Below are 20,558 nucleotides of genomic sequence, written 5' to 3' on the forward strand. Positions count from 1 at the left end.
CTGTCAGGTGTATAATGCATGTTTTAAAACATTCTATATTTAACAAACCACAGAAGCTTCTACACAGAAAAATAATAATACTTTGAAATATACCAGCAATTGAAATGAAACTCTCTGTTACTTCAGTCTATCAATAATTTAATATGTATGTTAATTCTTTCCTTATTAAAAACCCAATGATGAAATATGGTAAATGCCCTCAAATCCAGGTGAAGGCTGTTAATATTTCACAGAAGGTGGTTGGATCAGTTCCTGAAAACCCAATCCAACAGTCCTTCCTTAATCTTATAAAACTCTCATTGTAAGATACTTTGAGCCAACAATCAACAGAAAAAACTCAATGGCCAAATTATTCTCAGATTGATTTGCAAAAGAGTATTCTATCAGGATAATCAATTAATCTCCCAATTTCTTAGAGAGATTTCATCTATAAATACATGGTATTATGAAACAAAAGGGCAAATAGAAAGGAGTTCCTGATTAAAGTCCACAACATACTAATCTCAGAGAAAATATTTGATAGTAAAATAGTGGGCATAATTAAGCAATTAAGCAGTATGGGTAAAACTTTCCACGCAACTGGCTCCAGAATAATCAAGATTCTGTATAGTGTGGTTTACTTAGGGACCAGCAAGCATAGTCAGCAGGCCACAGAAACAGTCCCCAAAGTAAAAAGGCAAACAATGTTAATGGCTTATTGAGGAAATGCACACAAGCCCAAGGATTACCCCAGGAACTGTGTACAATAGAAACCTCTCAGAGATAGCACTACACACTGGGACCTGTTTGAACCAGACCACAGCAAAAGCGCTTTCCAGCAAGTGGAAAGAAGATATAAAAGTGGGACAATGACATCATCATGGAACCTCACTCTCCCTGCAACAACACACCTGGAAACACCTGAGGGGCACGGACTGAAGTGGAAAGTGAGGATCTTTAGCCTGTGGTATGAAAACCTGGGAAAGCCAAAGCAACTTGTGTCTTAAGAGTCTGCCAGCCTGTTTATCATTCAGAGTGAGAATTTGCTAATTTATATCCTACTTATCTAGTGTGTTAAACTCAGTTTGCAGTTTTTGTTTATTTACTAAGGTAATCTGCTTTGATCTGTTGGCTATCCCTTATAACAACTTAAATCTACCTCTTGTACTTAATAAACTTCTTTTTGTTTTAAACCCAGTTTGTGTAATTCATAACTGGGGTGGGGGGGGTGCAAAAAGCTGTGCATATCTCTCCACATTAAGGGAGAGGGAGAATTTCAATTAGCTTACACTGTACAATTCTCTGTGCAAAAAGAAAAGGAGTACTTGTGGCACCTTAGAGACTAACCAATTTATTTGAGCATAAGCTTTCATGAGCTACAGCTCACTTCATCGGATGCATACTGTGGAAAATACAGCAGATGTTTTTATACACACAGACCATGAAAAAATGGGTGTTTATCACTACAAAAGGTTTTCTCTCCTCCTACCCCGCTCTCCTGCTGGTAATAGCTTATCTAAAGTGATCACTCTCCTTACAATGTGTATGATAATCAAGGTGGGCCATTTCCAGCACAAAGCTTATGCTCAAATAAATCGGTTAGTCTCTAAGGTGCCACAAGTACTCCTTTTCTTTTTGTGAATACAGACTAACATGGCTGTTACTCTGAAACCTCTCCTTACAATGTGTATGATAATCAAGGTGGGCCATTTCCAGCACAAATCCAGGTTTTCTCCCCCCACACCCCACTCTCCTGTTGGTAATAGCTTATCTAAAGTGATCACTCTCCTTATTATTTGAGCATAAGCTTTCGTGAGCTACAGCTCATTTCATCGGATGCATACTGTTGAAAATACAGAAGATGAAACCTGGATTTGTGCTGGAAATGGCCCACCTTGATTATCATACACATTGTAAGGAGAGTGGTCACTTTAGATAAGCTATTACCAGCAGGAGAGTGGGGTGGGGGGAGAGAAAACCTTTTGTAGTGGTAAACACCCATTTTTTCATGGTCTGTGTGTATAAAAACATCTTCTGTATTTTCCACAGTATGCATCCGATGAAGTGAGCTGTAGCTCACGAAAGCTTATGCTCAAATAAATTGGTTAGTCTCTAAGGTGCCACAAGTACTCCTTTTCTTTTTGCGAATACAGACTAACACGGCTGTTACTCTGAAAAAAGTTCTCTGTGCAGTGCAAGACAATACAATTTTGGGTTTACTCTCCAGAGGGGAAGTGCACTTGAGTGCTGGATAATTCCTTAGCTAAAAGTTTTCCCATGCAGTACTGATTTCAGTTTCTGTGTCTTTCTGCAGCTGGATGTGTCCCTACCTGTGTGTGTGCTAGAGGAGGCTTGTGGGCCTGGCTTAGCAAGACAGGGTAAAGAAACCAAGGCTGGTGGAACATGCGGGCTCAGTGGTGTCCGAGTACATCAGGTGGTACCCTAGAAGGGGGGCAACCTGTCACAGACCTCTTCAAAATTATTTTGTTCTTTAATGTTTTTTTAAGAGTGCTTTTTGTCTTTGTTTTTGAAAAGTTATATCCTTGCAACCCTATTGATTTCAGCAGAATTACACACGTTTAAAAGGTCAGAATTTGGCCCATTAGTTAAGGGAGTCACAAAGGGAACTGGATTTCACAAACATATTGTAACCCAGGAAAAATATTTTCAAACTCCTTCCCTAAAGCCTTTCAGTGGTGATCAGATCAAGATGATTCAAGTTTGTAGGGGGGTTCACACACTCCTGACACCTGGCCCTTCCACAGTGAGAGGCAGACCCTGGCACACTTCTGTGTAGGGTGTGTCAGGTTACAGGCCCTCTTTTGGCTCCTTCAGAACCTCTTACTGAGGTTCCGGCTGCACTTCTCCACACACCTCCTGATCTGTGCACACCCCATCCATGGTCCCACAGAGTCACGGGACCTCCTCATCAATCTCTTTTCCTAGCACTGGCCAAGATGGTCATCCATCACGCCAGGAGGAGGAAACTTGAGGGGGTGCTCTGCAACTATGGGAGCTATTTTTGGTCCCTTCTCCACTCACATCTCAAGGCAGAGTTCCTCTGGGCAGTGTCCACTGACTCTTTTGTCCTCACCCCTGTGCCTGTGTTCTCCTTTGTTTCCTGTAATCAAATGGAGCCTGCACTTAGTGGTTCCACCCCCTTAGTTGAGGGCGGGATCTTTAGTCATTGGCAGGCCTAGACCTGCCTGCACCCAGTACTTCTAATAGTACCTCAAGCTTGTACCATCACCTGTTGTACTATGTGTGGCTGAACTGCTTTGTCTGAAATAAACTGTATTATGCTTCAGGCAGGGACCATGTGTCCGTATATATTTCATATTCGTATATCACCTAGCACAGTGTTCACTCTCCATAAATAATAATAGTAATCAAATAATATCACTTAGCAAAGTTCACGTCCACTTTATTTCTGAACAAGTTCGACTGATCAACAGTATATTTAATATAAAATATTATGGATCACTGAAAACAATGAAGTTACACCAAGGGTGAGTTCAGCTCTATATTTCCACTGCTCTTAGCTGAAGTGGGCTTATTGCTGTAATAGTAAGGTCAGATTCAGCTGGTAAATCCAATGTGTTCCTTTAAACTTCTTCCTTGCCGGCTCTCAGGTGCGTTTGTTACTTGGGCAAAAATAATGTTCTGACTAGAGAGTAAAATTTCGAACCCTTAAGAGAGGGCCTGGACTAAGTAATGTGGCTTATCTAAACCAGATGAAGGATCTGTTAAATAAATGGGTCCAAGGAAGGGGTGTCACTAGCTTTGATGGAATGTGTAATTTGATAGCTCAGGAGCAATTCCTGAATATGTCCAAGGAGGAAATAAAACAGTGTTTATGGGATAAGGAAATGGACTCAGCAGAAAGTCTTGCTTCTTATGCTGATCAATACGAGCAGTCACAGACCGCCAGAGAGGCGGGGCAAAATGGAACAAAACGGGTGGAGGGAGGAGAGAGGAACAACCCTGGTCGCAGTTGGAGCAGATACCAGAAGGGACACCCTCAGACCACACCCTACTACCAGGGGCAGCCCAAGGCCCCAACTACACACCAAGGAATACTCCAGACACCTTATCATCCTGCCACACCACTCTCCAGCAACCCACTTCACCCCAGTGACCCGTCAGTTGGACGATGTTTTAAATGTAGCGAGCCGGGCATGTAAAGGCCAACTGCCCCAAGAACGCCAACAGATTACAGTTCATTGCACCAGAATCACACTAGAGGTCCTCAGGCCCAGATACCTCCCAGATACCCTCAGAGTGGAGGGAAACTGTGAATGTGGGCGGGAAGAAGGTCACTGCGTGGAGGGACACCGGAGCACAAGTGTTGGCTATCGATGCTTCCTTAGTGGATCCCAGAGACCCAAGTGACAATTCAATCCTTCAAGTCCAACTCTTTCAATTTGCCTACAGCCAAGTTGCCTGTCCAGTACAAGGGCTGGTCAGGAAAGTGGACTTTTGCAGTCTATGATGATTATCCCATCCCCATGCTGTTGGGGGAAGACTTGGCCAATCAGGTGAAGCTAGCCAAGAGGGTGGGAATGGTCACCCGCAGCCAGGCTAAGCAAGCTGTCACGCCTAGCTCTGTTCCAGAAACTTCTACCAGGACCCGGTCAGAGGTAATGGAACTGGACCCCATGCCAACTTCAGCAACAGCAATAGTGAATCCAGTCCCAGAGACCCAGACAGAGCCAGCCCCAGAACCGGAACCAGCGGAACAACCAGCATCAGACCCATTGCCAGCACTGAATCCAGTACTTGCAACCCCAACATCAGAGGGCCCCACCAAACCTGAACTGGCAGCAGCCCATAACCCTACACAAGAGGCTCAGCCAGAGCCTGAACCTCAACATAGTGCACGAGCGGAGAGTGGTTCACAGTCAACGGAAACAGCCTCATCCCCTACATCACTTCCAGAGGGACCAAGCCTCGGGCCACAATCCAATGAGGAACTGATGTCTCCAGCAACAAGGGAACGGTTCCAGACTGAACAGGAAGCAGATGAAAACCTCCAGAGAGCTTGGACGGCGGCACAGAGCAACCCACCGCCTCTCAGCTATTCTAATCGATCCAGGTTTGTTGTAGAAAGAGGACTTTTATACAAGGAAACTCTTTCTGGTGGACACCAGGAAGACTGGCATCCTCAGAGTCAGTTGGTAGTTCCAACTAAGTACCGGGTAAAGCTCTTGAGCTTAGCCCATGATCATCCTAGTGGCCATGCTGGGGTGAACAGGACCAAAGACCGTTTGGGGAGGTCATTCCACTGGGAGGGAATGGGCAAGGATGTTTCTACCTATGTCCGGTCTTGTGAGGTATGCCAAAGAGTGGGAAAACCCCAAGACCAGGTCAAAGCCCCTCTCCAGCCACTCCCCATCATTGAAGTTCCATTCCAGCCAGTAGCTGTGGATATTCTCGGTCCTTTTCCGAAAAAGACACCCAGAGAAAAGCAGTACATACTGACTTTCATGGATTTTGCCACCCCTTACCATCATCAAACAAATGGCCTGGTGGAGAAATTTAATGGAACTTTGGGGGGCATGATTCGTAAATGAGCACTCCAATGATTGGGACCTAGTGTTGCAGCAGTTGCTCTTTGCCTACAGAGCTGTACCACATCCCAGTTTAGGGTTTTCACCATTTTAACTTGTATATGCCCGTGAGGTTAAGGGGCCATTATAGTTGGTGAAACAACAATGGGAGGGGTTTACACCTTCTCCAGGAACTAACATTCTGGACTTTGTAACCAAGCTACAAAACACCCTCCGAACCGCTTTAGCCCTTGCTAAAGAAAACCTACAGGATGCTCAAAAAGAGCAAAAAGCCTGGTATGATAAACATGTCAGAGAGTGTTCCTTCAAAGTAGGGGACCAGGTCATGGTCTTGAAGGCGCTCCAGGCCCATAAAATGGAAGCATCGTGGGAAGGGCCATTCACGGTCCAGGAGCACCTGGGAGCTGTTAATTATTTCATAGCATTCCCCACCTCCAACTGAAAGCCTAGGGTGTACCATATTAATTCTCTGAAGCCCTTTTATTCCAGAGAATTAAAGGTTTGTCAGTTTATAGCCCAGGGAGGAGATGACTCTGAGTGGCCTGAAGGTGTCTACTACAAAGGGAAAAGTGCTGGTGGTGTGGAAGAGGTGAACCTCTCCATGACCCTTGGGCGTATGCAGCGACAGCAGATCAAGGAGCTGTGCACTAGCTCCGTGCCAACGTTCTCAGCCACCCTGGGACTGATTGAATGGGCATACCACTCCATTGACACAGGTAATGCTCACCCAATTAAAGTCCAACCTTACCGGGTGTCTCCTCAAGCTAAAACTGCTATAGAACGGGAGATCCAGAATATGCTACAGATGGGGGTAATCCGCCCCTCTGGCAGTGCATGGGCATCTCCAGTGGTTCTAGTTCCCAAACCAGATGGGGAGATACATTTCTGCATGGACTACCGTAAGCTAAATGCTGTAACTTGCCCAGACAACTATGCAATGCCATGCACAGATGAACTATTAGAGAAACTGGGACAGGCCCAGTTCATCTCTACCTTGGACTTAACCAAGGGGTACTGGCAGGTACCGCTAGATGAATCCGCCAAGGAAAGGTCAGCCTTCACCACACATGTTGGGCTGTATGAATTTAATATACTCCCTTTCGGGCTGCGGAATGCACCCGCCACCTTCCAAAGACTTGTAGATGGTCTCCTAGCCGGATTAGGAGAATATGCAGTCGCCTACCTTGACGATGTGGCCATATTTTCGGATTCCTGGGCAGAACACCTGGAACTTCTACAAAAAGTCTTCGAGCGCATAAGGGAGGTAGGACTAACTGTTAAGGCTAAGAAGTGTCAAATAGGCCTAAACAGAGTGACTTACCTTGGACATCAGGTGGGTCAAGGAACTATCAACCCCCTACAGACCAAAGTGGATGCTATCCAAAAGTGGCCTGTCCCAAAGTCAAAGAAACAGGTCCAATCCTTCGGCTTTGCCGGATATTACAGACAATTTGTACCGCAATACAGCCAAATCGCCACTACACTGACAGACCTAACCAAAAAGAAACAGCCAAATGCCGTTCAGTGGACCGAAGAGTGTCAGAAGGCCTTTAACCAGCTGTCAAGTTTCCCTCCCGACTCTGAACTCTAGGGTACAGATGTGGGAACCTGCATGAAAGACCCCCTAGGCTTATTCTTACCAGCTTAGGTTAAACGCTGCCACCATCAAAGTGTTACTCAAAGAACAGGGGAAGTGCCCACTTGGAAATGTCTCCCCCCCAAAATATTCCCTCAAGCACTACACCTCCTTTCCTGGGAAAGGCTTGATAAAAATCCTTACCAATTTGCGTAGCTGAACACAGACCCAAACCTTTGGATCTTAAGAACAATAAAAAGCAATCAGGTTCTTAAAAGAAGACTTTTAATTAAAGAAAAAGTAAAAGAATCACCTCTGTAAAATCAGGATGGTAAATACCTTACAGGGTAATCAGATTCAAAACATAGAGAATCCCTCTAGGGATTACGTTACAAAGTTACAAAAAGTTACAAGTTAGTTACAGTTACAAAGTAACTTAAGTTACAAAAAGACACAAAAATAGGAACATACATTCCATTCAGCACAACTTATTTGATCAGCCATTTAAACAAAACAGAATCTAACGCATATCTAACTAGATTGCTTACTAACTCTTTACAGGAGTTCTGACCTGCATTCCTGCTCTGGTCCTGGCAAAAGCATCACACAGACAAAGAGAGCCCTTTGTTGTCCCCCCCCCCCCAGCTTTGAAAGTATCTTGTCTCCTCATTGGTCATTTTGGTCAGGTGCCAGCGAGGTTATTTTAGCTTCTTAACCCTTTACAGGTGAAAGTGTTTTTCCTCCGGCCAGGAGGGATTTAAAGGTGTTTACCCTTCCCTTTATATTTATGACACCCAACTATATTATCCACAGATATCAAAGGGATACCAACAGTTTAGCTTTCTTACCTGCAAAACATCAATAGAAACAGGGCTTTGGAACACCAGAAAAGAGTGTACATTGTCAGAGATGGCTTCAAGAGTTCTTGTATTTCCTAAAAGCAAACATGGGAAAGGTTTAATAGTAAAGTATAATGATAAATATATATTCTAAAAAAAGGTTATAGTAGATCAAACTTCAAATCACATGAAGCTTTTTATATGGTAATGGTATACAATAAAGCAGGGGTGGGCAAACTTTTTGGCCCAAGGGCCACATCTGTGTGGGAAAATTGCTTGCAGAGTCAGGGTGCAGGGGTGGATTGCAGAGTGTGGGAGGGGGTGCGGTGTGCAGGAGGGAGCTCAGGTAAGGGGGTTGAGGTGCAGGAGGGGTGCGGGATGCGGCAGGTGGCTCAGGACAGGGAGCTGGGGTGCAGGAGGGGTGTAGGGTGCAGGCAGGGGGCTCAGGGCAGGGGGTTGAGGAGCAGGAGGGGTACAAGGTGCAGGTAGAGGGCTCAGGGCAGGGGGTTGGGGTGCAAGGTGCAGGCAGGGGGCTCACGGCAGGGGGTTGGGGTGCAGGGTGCAGCAGGAGGCTCGGCAGGGAATTGGGGTGCAGGAGGGGTGCGGGATGTGACAGGGGCTCAGGGAAGGGAGTTGGAGTGCCGGGTGCAGGAGGGGTTCAGGCTCCAGCCCGGTGCCACTTACCTAGAGCTGCTCTGGAGCTACAGCGGCGCGCACCGGGGCCACTGCAGGCTCCCTGCCTGCCCCAACCCCATGCCCAGCCACTCCAGGAAGCGGTTGGCATCAGGTCCCTGCACGGCCCCTGGGAATGGGGGGGCACAGAGGGCTCCGCGAGTTTCCCTCGCCTGTGGGTACCTCCCCCAAAGCTCCCATTGGCCGCAGTAACCAGTTCCTGGCCAGTGGGAGCTTTGCGGGAGGTACCCACAGGCAAGAGCAGCGTGCAGAGCTCTCTGCCTTCCCACCCCCACCCCCAGGGGCTGCAGGGCCATGGTGTGGCTGCTCCCCGGAGCGGCGGGGCTCCATGGGGGTGGCAATCCCACAGCCCCGATCCAAAGCCTCGAGGGGCCGGATTCGGATACTGCCCACCTCTGCAGTAAAGCCATGCTAATTTATCCTGAACAAGTGTTGCCACATATTTATTAGCAAATATCTAAAACAAGCAAAAAGACCCACATTTTAAAAAAAAATTACAGTTTTGAAAGAGCAGCAGTATTTGATTTAACTCAGTAATAGATTTGCTCTCTAGTGAATTCAAGCTGTGTGTCCTTTTTGAGGACCAGTCGTTATTTATTTATTTATTTATTTTGTATTACTGTAGTACCTAGGAGTCCTAAGCATGGACCAGGACCCCATTGTGCGCGGTACTGTAAAAATACGGAACAAAATGACAGTCTCTGCCTCAGTGGACTCCAGAAGTGTACAAGGAAATAGTGAGTCAATATTGGCCAGTATGACAGGCTGTTGTCACTGTACACCAGCACCCTAACTTTTGTTGAATGTTTTGTGCGTCTCGTGGAAAAGAAGAGTTTTGAGGTGGGATTTGAAGTTGGGTAATGAGGTAGCTCTGCAGATATTCCTGGGGAACAACTCCCAAGCATGTGGGGAGCAATGGAGAAAGGATACAGGAGGCTGGCATCATGGGGTGATCAGAAGTGAGCACCAATAGCTTGATAGAGAAAATAGGGTGGGACTGACCATGAAGGGCCTTGAAAATGAATAAAAGTATCTTATGTTTGATTAATAGAGAACGGGGAGTTAGGAGAGGGATTCAAAGAGAGGGATAACATCACCAGATGGGCGCTAGGAAAATTTGTAGCAGCATTCTGAATGCATATGAGTGGGGCAAGACTGCATTTGTCAAGGCCAGAGAAAAGGATGTTGCCTTTATCAAGACATGAGGTGACGAAAGCTTGGATGAGCATTTTAGCTGTGTGGATGGATAAGAAAGGCTGTATCTTAGAGATGTTATAATGAGATATGGCCTGGATGTGAGGCCTGAGAGAGAGATCTGCGTCAAAGATGACACCCAAATTACAGACCTGAGTGACAAGTAGGATGATGGTTGTCCACAATCATCAAGAAAGGAAGGGCTTGGTGGGGAAAGAACTTAGGAGCTCTGTTTCAGCCATGTTTAGTTTGAGCTGATGGCTACACATTCACAAGAACATGTCGGAGAGACAGGCTGAGATTTTAATTTGGACAGAGGAAAACAGGTCTGAAATAGAGAGGTAGCTCTGTGAGTCAGCAGCATGGAGATTTGTGTTTATGTTTTAACATTTTAATTTTAATATTTTTAGAAAAGTGGCATTATAATTTAAAAATAACTGCATACTTTTGGTAAATTATAAACAACAAAAAGTTCAAGACAGTTTTAGCCTATAGTATCACTGCACACACACCCACACTCACAACCCACAGGTGACTAATCTGTAATTTCTTTTCACTGTATTTTTCTCACATAGCAGTTTTAGGGCCCATTGCTATCTAAGAATAAAATTCATGCTATATATGCTGTAGCTATATTTGTTACACATCCCTAGCAAGATTTTTGTTAATGGACAAAAGTTTAGATGGCAGTTGAAAAAAATGAAACTATGTTTTTCTACCTCTAGCCATAAATAATCCTTGAACTGAAAAATACAAACGTCCACATTCATCAAACTGTGTCTGGTTGGTGGCAGGTGTTTTAGTTTTAATATGAAATTTTCTTGCTTTTGTCAGATTGATTCACAACCATAATGATAATTTTAAAGCAGTTTGTAAGGTCTATAATCCATTTCCTGACTTTAAGGTAGAGAGTAAATCATTCAAAATGATTTTGTGCAAACCCACACTATAGATCTGAAATTAACTATTGATCATCCAGTCCCTGATAGGAATAGTTTTGCAGGCATACTTTAAAATATTAAGAAAAGACGTACCAGAGAAGTATTAACAAAAATTCTGAACAAAAGATTTATCTTAGATGTGGAAGGGTAAAAGAAAGTTTTAATACAGAATCCATGTTAAATGCTGTGAAAGAAAAACCACATCTGACATGATTTTCAGTTTTTAGCATGTATTTCGCAAGAGCACAGACTCTTGCACTTTGCAGGTTCGTGGGAAATTTAGCAATAACAAAGAATTTGTCCAGGCTTTGCACAGGTTTGTCCCCATCCTTCAACTGAGCAGAGTGTGAACTGCTAGCAGCTTTTTTTACCCCAAAGTAACTTTTGTGTGTATATAAATAAATAAATTAAATAAAAGAAGCATGATTGTATTTTTATTTGTTGAATTACCACAATCTGAATGGTATGTTACTTCATTTGAAATATTAAAGAAGTAGTGAAGTGACAAAAGTAAAGGTAACGGTTATTACTGTCTCCTGTGAAAAGGGAAAACTATTTCAGTATCTCCTTTAAAACAATTCAAGAATTCATTAACTTTGGTCATTGAATATGGTAGTAGATATTGATGTTAAGATCAATTATGTACTTACACACATTGTCCTCAGTGGAAAAACATGCATAAGACATTATGATGGTCCGTGTTAGGGGAATCTGGCTTAGTGCAAATGAGCAGATGGTGTTATCACAACATTTCCCTCTGAATTTTGATTGTTTCACTCCTACTTCAGGTCACAGTATCAGTGTTCGCAAAAAGAAAAGGAGGACTTGTGGCACCTTAGAGACTAACCAATTTATCTGAGCATAAGCTTTCGTGAGTTACAGCTCACTTCATCGGATGCATGTATGTGCATATAATATCAGTGTTGTGATATTTTTCATTCTTCTTTTGCATGGATGCTTTCTGATTCTCCATGGTTCATCCTATGAGCACATTTTCCTCATATGTGAGAGTAATGACTCCCTTATTTTTATTTTGATCTTTCATTCCCAGGAAATTGTTTATTGTCTTTATAACAGGCTCACAAGTCTTCTTTTAAATGTAGCCTTTGTGTTGTTGCTATGGGCTTGTGAACATGTTTTAGGAAACGTGCAAGTGGCATAAGGGAGTCTGCAAAAATTTCTGTGACTGCATTTCTGTCCTTGGTTCATGTCCATGAGCATTTGAATCAGTTGCTGACCTTTTGTAAAGCAATCATCTTTACCTACAGATATTACTGAATTTCTAATGTAGAACTTTAAGGGTTGAAAAGATAATTTAAACTTATTGTAATCAAAGGATCGCTTTATGCCAACTGGCAGAGGGTACAGGGATACATAATCTTTACAGGGATCCCCTGAATCTGGTATTTACATTCTAATTCTCTAAAGAGGGTCATGTATTGTTTCTGCTGAAAGCTTGTGTTACACTGATCACCATAATCTTTGTGAAATGTATGTGCATATAATATGTAAGGAGAAATGTATATATTGGAAATTATGTTCCTAGGGCCTTGTAGTTAAAGGCAGGTCATCCAGAGGTAGCGTGCCTTCAGTGAAGTTACCCTATACAGGAGATGGGATACATTTATATCCCTGGCCGACCATTGTGTATTGTGTGTGTTACAATGGGGATCTATTTGCAAACTGAATCAAATTCTAATGAAGAGATTGTGGGGACTTCATAAGGAAAATTAAGAAGTAAAACAGGTGGGGTAGGGCCCTGTTTTAAAGATGAAGAACAAGGACTGGTCTGGTATATCGGTATATCTTGGGGTGCAGAAAGATGCTTTGGCATCCTTCACTGAGGGAGACAAATTGCCATCAGACTTGATGCCATGAAAGAAGAGTCTCAGCCATCCTGGTTAAAAAGTGCTCTAAGAAGGACTGCAGTACCTTACTAGACAAGCGGGCATCTTGTGAGTTGTGTTTAGGGTGTAGAATGCATGTTAGGATTTTATTTTATATGTAACTTTTTATACTTGATTTCTCCATAAATAAATCTAAGCGTTATGTAATAAGTGGAGCTGTGTTCTAAGGTATAGCTAGTAAGCTGCAAGGCACTGTTCCTTTGGGAACTGCAGGTCTGGTAATTTCTCACACTAAGGGCCAGTGGTAGCAAGTTGCCTCACACCCCTGAGTACTCCTGGGAAGTGGCATACCCATTGTGGAGCTCATTTGGCGCATCATGTTTTCTGTGCAAAAATGTCGGATTAAATCCTGCCCTGTGCTAGGCAGGTGTGTTAGTGGGAGAAGAAAGCATGCCATACCCCCCACAAAGCAGCCCACCATGATTCTGCCCTAAGCACTAGTGACAAGGACTGGCTACTAATAGGCTGGTGCACCATACCTGCAAAGGGTTATGGTCTGCCAGGTGGGGAATAGTACTGGCTAGCCATTCAGAATGTAGGTGGCTTTGGGTAGCGTGTGTTAGCCAGAAGAACACACAGCTTCTTTTTTTTTAATTAAAAAAAAATGAAGGGGCTTATCCCAAACCATTTTACCCTGTGCCAACAGGATGGCTCCTGCACAGGTACATCTCCCTTCTTCCTGCACTTCTTTGCCAGGTGCTGCACACTGATAGGATTTCCCTCTTAAGTGTAGATTTCGCTCCAGCCATAGTATTTAAAATGTTATGCAGAACCTTGTAATAGTTTGCTTACAGATTCTGATGGAAATTCTCTTTCTATGAGTGTCATAAATATAGGGAGAAGGGTAGCAACCTTTATGTATGCAGTAGCATAAAATCTCTCCTTGGCAGCTGTATTGGATTGCTTTACCTGTAAGGGGTTAAGCAGTTCAAATAACCCAGTTGGCACCTGACCAGAAGGACCAATGAGGAAAGAAGATCCTTCACCCCACAGATTTGAAAGTATTTATTGTTGTTCTCTTTTATTGTTCCCTCTCTGGATGGAGAGAGAAGCCAAGCAGGTACAATATCTCCTGAAAATATACCTGAAATAATCCATCTAAAACCACAGAAATTGTGAGTAAGGCAAGGAAATGCGTTAGGTTATTTTTTGTTTTGGCTTGTGAATTTTCCTATGCTACAGAGGTAGTTTTATTCCTGTTTTTGTAACTGTGAATCTGGCCCAGAGGGGAATCCTCTGTTTTAAATTTTTTTATTACCCTGTAAAGTTACCTTCCATCCTGATTTTGCAGGTGTGATTTTTTTATTTTTTTTATTTATAAATAAAGTTCTTCTTCTTTTAAGAACCTGATTAATTTTCAGTGTCCTGAAGACAAAGGGTCTGGTCTGTGCTCACATTGCTAAGGCAATTGGTTGGTACATTATTCTCAAGCCTCCCCAGGAAAGGAGGTGAAGGGGCCTGGGGGGATATTTTGAGGGGATAGGGATTCCAAGTGACCCTTCCCTGAATTTTTGTGTAAATCACTTGGTGGTGGCAGCAATACCGTCCAAGGACGAGGAAAGGAATTTGTGCCTTGGAGAAGTTTTAACCTAAGCTGGTAGAATATAAATTTAGGGGATCTTTCATGCAGGTCCCCACATCTGTACCCCAGAGTTCAGAGTGTCGGGGGGAACGCTGACAATGAGTTTTGTAAAATATTTAACATATCCTTTACATGAGTGGCCATTTCAGTTTGACTGGAGTTAAAGTCTGGTCAGGGTTATTGTTCTTGTTTTTGCCTGTCTCAGTGTTTTTAAAGCTTTCATTAGATAATTGCAAATTGTAGTTTCTGTAATGGTTTCCACAGGAGTCGATAGATTCTGATCTCTGCCACATGACAGAGGCACTGACCTATGTCACTCTGATTGTGATTGGGGCCAGGAAATAAAGTCCAATTGCTTACCAGCACTCCTGAGCACTCCAGCCTTTATTATGTAGTATCAGAAGAAAACTGAATCTTTCACAGAAATGGAGTAAGCTAAATCTCCCAAACCCCTGAGGATAAAAGGGAACCAGGCAGAGAACTGGAGGAGATGGTTGCAGCACTTCTGAATTTTCCTGGGAGCAAGTGGTAATGCAGAGAAAGCAGAGAGGGTGAAATCCCTCACACTGCTACAAGTGGCTTGTCTAGCTGTATTGGAGGTCTACAAGAAATTCCAGTGAGAGCATGAAGGGGACTGAAAACTAGCAGGCAAAGGTCAGTATCCCTGTCATATAATAGCAGTCAATATGCCACAATTTCATTGGCTATTATAATGATCTCTGAAACTACAGGTGATGTTACCCACAGGGTACTACATTCACTGTTCTGTAAATGGCATGAGCTGGGCTTGCATTACTATGAAAATGACAATTGCATTTATTTGACTTCTGCATCCAGATTTTCTAAGTAGGCTTGGGTAGCTAGAAATTCAGCCAAGAAGGCAATGAAGCATGACTAGCCCCACATTTTATGAAGCCCTATGTACAGCAAAATGTATGGATTCCTCTCCAGCTTTCACCCCTTCCTGTGACTGCCTAATCCCCAGTGAACAACCCAAAGGGATGCCAAGCATCAGACATTGTGTCTGACAGTCACACTGTCGCAAGCCCTATCACACCTGTCTGCATCTCCTCTGCCACCTCATGCATTCAACTAGGCATTTGCAGTTCCTCTTCCCAGCTGGTGGGATATGCTCTGGAATCAGGTTTTTGCTATCAATTTATCTCTGTCTCTCCTCACTCTTCTCCCCCAATTGGTATCAGACCCAGGGAGGAGGAAGTAGTGCCAGCAACAGCACCTGGTAATAAAAGTGTGTGTGTGTGTGTGAAGGGATAGCATAGTGCAGGGGTCAGGAGTGGGTAGGCTAATGGAGAGTGGGGCAGAATAAGGAAGGCTGCAACAGAATCCCTCATATTTCCAGCAACCCTGCAGTCCCCAGGATTCCACTGCCCCAGCTCATTCCTCCACCAACAATCCTCCAGGCTCTCCTCCTTCCTGCCCAATCCCTATTCCCATACTTAGCTCCCTCCCAGCAGCTCCTGCTTCCCTTCATTAACCTCCCCATTGGCTTCTCTAGAACCCTGGTCTGCCTCTGGTTGCTCTTGCTTCTGAGTTGTGTGAAAGATAGCTTCCTGCCTCCCCTATACTTACTGCTAGTGCACAGGGAGACCCTGAAGGGAAAAATCAGTGACTTTTGCTCACTATCAAGAAAGGTCACACGTGAAACTGCACAAAATTAGGCCTCTATGCAATCCATACTCACTGATGTACATTTCACTCATTTTTACATAATTATCCAGTATAATTAAATAGCTACCTTCTAACTTGACTACCTGCAACCTCCCCAGTTCCTTCACTTGTTTGTGAACCCCTAGGAACCAGAAAGAAGATGAAAGGGAAAAAAAGGGGGGATAATTAAATGTATTTTCCATAAACTCAGTCTAGCTAACACTGCAGATAGGAAGGGCTGGAATGAAAGCCAGCAAATCCTCTTGCCACTGTGGGGATTTTATTTATTTATTTATTTATTTATTTATTTATTGAGTGGGGCAAATAGGGGAGAAGAAAGGACAAAACCTGGCAGGCAGCTATACTCCAAGTCTGACTGACTGATTCACTCTCTGAATACAAGCAATTGATGAAAGTGGACCAAGACACATGTCTGCATTCCGTTATGAGCCGCAGCTTATTCCCTCATTTGGCTGACAAGTTAGTTCTTGGCATGTCACTCAGACTACTTCTAAGCCCTGGTAGCATTTGTGATTCTTGCCTGTAAAAGACATGCAGCATGCATGCAAAGGCTGCTGGGGCATACAAGAAAGTGCTATATAAGAGCTAAGTATTAGTACTCTGAAGTCCAGAGAAAGTAGCTGATGCTTACCCTCTCTACTGAAACTGCCAACAAGGTGCCAAAGGTGGTGATATTTTTTAGGAATTAGACTAATACCATTAGCTGAGTTAGTTCTGTTATTTAAAATATCTGGCATTAGTTTACAAAATCAAGCAGTCGATTATTACATACACTTAGAGGCACTTTTCTATTTAAAAAAAAATCTAACATGGCACGTATGAAATTGCAGAAAACTCCAACCGAATTTTACCAGTTTTCTATTTGAATTTATTTTAAAATGACTTTTTTATAATTACTTTGTACATTAGTACCCTTCTCATAAAACATTTTTCTTGTCTGACATAATTCCCTCATTTTCCTGTCACAATTGTAGTAACCTTTTTATGCAGCTAGTAAATATTTTACTACTGTTTCTCTCAAAAATATTCTAGATATTTAAAAAGCTTTGTTGTGAAGCAGATTTAGGGTTGCCATAAGCATAGCTTACCTAACACAACCTCACAAAAGCAAGGCAATGAAAGGTTAAACCACCTTATGATACATACGCTCTGCTCATCTACCCACACACAATCCTTAACATTATCACATCTGCCATATAGCACAGACCAGACATCTCAACCTTATTTCTGGTCCCCTTAACCTGCTGTTCTACACACACCCATTTACCAACTACCTTCTCCCAATAAAATTAATTGTGGATGTTTGGTGTGGTAGGATAGGAGGGTTTGATTTGTTAAAGGTAGTGATGGAAGACTGTATACTTAGGGGCCAGAGTAAAGGTCAAGGTGTGCCATCTGTGGTGTATTATACAGTTAAGCTGTGTGCCTATGGGTGGAGGAGAAGAGGATATCTACTTGTAGGTGGCTTAACTTTTCATGCCCTTGCTTTTATGGGATTATGTCAGGTATGTTGTGTATCTAGCAACCATAACTTCTTCACAGCAAAGTTTTTTGGATATTAATTTCCTAGGTTTTTTTTAAGGATTAACCAACGGTGGTAGGTTATGACAGGTTTGCACATCAAACATCAGTAGTATAACATCTGACAGAAAAGCATACCAGGTGCTGGTGCATAAACTTTCAGCTATGATGAATAACAGGTAAAATGAGATCCACTTTCCCCCCAAAAAACCCTACATGTTATATCAGATCTACACAAGATACACTGATGTCTCAAATGTTGTGCAGAGACAATGTTTCTTAAAAGATATCAGTCAACAATGAAAGGTCAGACTGCCTTCGGTCTGACCCAGTATGGCCATTCTTATGTTCTTAAGAACAAAAATAGCATGAGTTTCAAAGACTTCTTATTAAAAACTTATAAAGAGAAACCAGCAAAAACTGAATAGAAAATTTAAAGGTCATAGTGAAATTTCACATTGATAGGCTACCTATTTTTAGAGAAAAAACAGAAATACATCCCTCATTTAAAGTCCATTTTATAACACAACCCTAAATATGGTGTCACTACCAGGCACACCATAAAATCTATTTGTGTGTATTAAATTGGAACATTACATATAAGTGCTAAGAACCTGGTATAGGTTTATATATGAAATGTGTAACTGTGTCCTTAAAATCACCAATTCCGTTGGATAAATAAGTATCTGCAGTTAGATACCTCAGTATTTGTAGTATTCAAGGTATTTCCTATGGTTATCCATGTATTTTACCTCTGTGTAGGGAGGTCAAAATAGTCCCTACATGGGACTTAAGTGGTGCATGGCCCCTTGTGCTGATTCTCCAAACTGGGATGAATTTTACCCATAGTGAAGAGTATAGGCTGGGCCCAAGGTATCTATGATTCACCAGGTTGCTGCAGAATTCAAGAATCTTGCCACACAGCACATGAGGCCTTCAGTACAGGGAGCTACTTGCAAATACTGAGATAACTTTATCTTACATAAAAATTGCAAGCTTTTAAACACTTTTTAAATGTGCATCTGTGCATTATCATGGGAGATGCTGTGAGCTTTAGTTTGACTGCATAATGTTTTCAATCCCGATGCCCTGTTTATAGTTGCTCATAACGCTGAAATTTTCATTTTTCAGAATGAAATTTTCCAAGCTTGGAGTCTGTCCAAAGATGAACTTTTCTGAAAAGATTGAGCAGAAATAGTTCAGCCATTTTTGCATATGGCGGGAATGGAAAAGAATATAAGTTTCTGATTATAAAAACCTCTAGTTACCTGTTTTGAACACTCACTCCTACAGCTGGGATTAAAAATTTGAAAATTAACATGGAAACAATTATATTTATGTCTTCAACTGTTTTGGCAAAACTTGTTTTTGTTCTGACAACTGTGATAATCACAGGTTGCTTATTTTTGCTAACACACAAAGCATGTATTTTAAGAAGGTGAGATAGACATTCATACATGGCTGATTTAATGCTCAAGAGAGTATTGATGTGCACTTAGGCGGAAGCAGACTCCACTGGGGCACTAGGCTTGTTCCCTGCAGACCTTTTAAGGTAGAAAGGGGTTAGGGAGAGTTGCTATGCACTTTGGAAAATTTCTAGAAAGATCCCATGCCAGAACTTCACTCCTTTCCCAACTATGCAGCTAAAGTGAAGACTGCGTTATAATACATAAGGTTTTTTGGATGCAACCCTAATATTGGCATTCCTGATTTTTGAGTTCTTAATCAAGCAGCCTAAATGTTTCCTTAACCTGGGTTGGTTGGGTGTTTTTTTCTTAATATTTAGGGGTTTTTTAAGATCTTAACTTTTCAGTTTATTTTAGATATCCTTTAAAGACTATAGACTTTAACATATTAGACTAAATAGTCTGTTGGTGACTTTTGTATATCAGGAACATTAGTCCTCATTATGAACAGAGTGCTTGAATTTGACATGGCTCTGCTTCAGGCTGTAAAGTGTTTGCAAATAAAGAGGCTGTGTTGAGAGGATTGTGCAGTTACGTAATATGAACGATTTATGAAAAGCAGCTTTTTTCGTTTCCAGGGAGTGAGATGAAATTTCTTCCACAACATGAATAGTCTTGGGCACTAGTATCAAGAAATTTTGAAATCCTGTTGGCCCTTTAGGATTATGTTTTTTAAACCTTATGCTATTTTAAATTGAAAAGTAAATGCATTTGGATAATAAAGAAAACAGTATTCCAAGTTTGTGAATGAAATCCTGGCCCCACTGAGATCAAAACAGTTGTGCCAAATGCAGCCAGGAATTCACCCTGTGTAACAATGACTCATACTAACTAATTCCAATTTCTCCATGGATAAACAGTTAACATGCCTCATCCCTGTATCTCCAAAACAGATGTTTGGTGGCCTGAACCTAGGTGAAAGATTTGGACTTCCCAGCGTCACAGAAATGATTGTCATTGTCATGTTGGATTATGCCAATCCTTCCAGTGCTGTCCTCAAAAGTAGACTCATAGACTTTAAGGTCAGAAGGGACTATCATGATCATCTAGACCAGGGGTGGCCAACCTGTGGCTCCGGAGCCACATGCGGCTCTTCAGAAGTTAATATGCGACTCCTTGTATAGGCACCGACTCCGGACCTGGAACTACAGGTGCCAACTTTCCAATGTGCCGAGGGGTGCTCACTGCTCAACCCCTGGCTCTGCAACAGGCCCTGCCCCCACTCCCTTCCCGCCCCCTCCCCTGAGCCTGCCATGCCCTCGCTCTTCCCCCTCCCTCACCCCAGAGCCTCCTGCACACCACAAAACAGCTGATCAGGCGGTGCGGGGAGGGAGGAGGAGGCGGCACTGATCGGTGGGGCTGCCGGTGGGTGGTAGGCGCTGGAAGCAGGATGAGGGAGCTGATGCGGGGGCTGCTGATATATTACTGTGGCTCTTTGGCAATGTACATTGATAAATTCTGGCTCCTTCTCAAGCTCAGGTTGGTCACCCCTGATCTAGACTGACCTCCTGCACATTGCAGGCCATAAAACCTCACCTACCCACTCCTGTAATCAGGGTCAGTGGAAGCTTCCTATCAGTGGGGGGGCCACCAGTGCCCGA

General features: G+C 42.9%; 1 protein-coding gene across 1 annotated transcript in view; it reads right to left on the reverse strand.

Moving 5' to 3' along the window:
- Window positions 1-20,558, reverse strand: part of LOC102947945 (gamma-aminobutyric acid receptor subunit pi) — a 69,139-nt gene that overhangs the window by 43,972 nt on the left and 4,609 nt on the right. Inside the window, exon 2 of the mRNA XM_007053022.3 lies at window positions 7,974-8,059. Within this exon, the coding sequence (XP_007053084.3) occupies window positions 7,974-8,026 (53 nt within the window). The 5' untranslated portion in view covers window positions 8,027-8,059. The remainder of the gene's footprint in view (window positions 1-7,973; window positions 8,060-20,558) is intronic.

The sequence above is a fragment of the Chelonia mydas genome, chromosome 7 (genome assembly GCF_015237465.2).
Source record: "Chelonia mydas isolate rCheMyd1 chromosome 7, rCheMyd1.pri.v2, whole genome shotgun sequence".
Taxonomy (NCBI): domain Eukaryota; kingdom Metazoa; phylum Chordata; order Testudines; family Cheloniidae; genus Chelonia; species Chelonia mydas.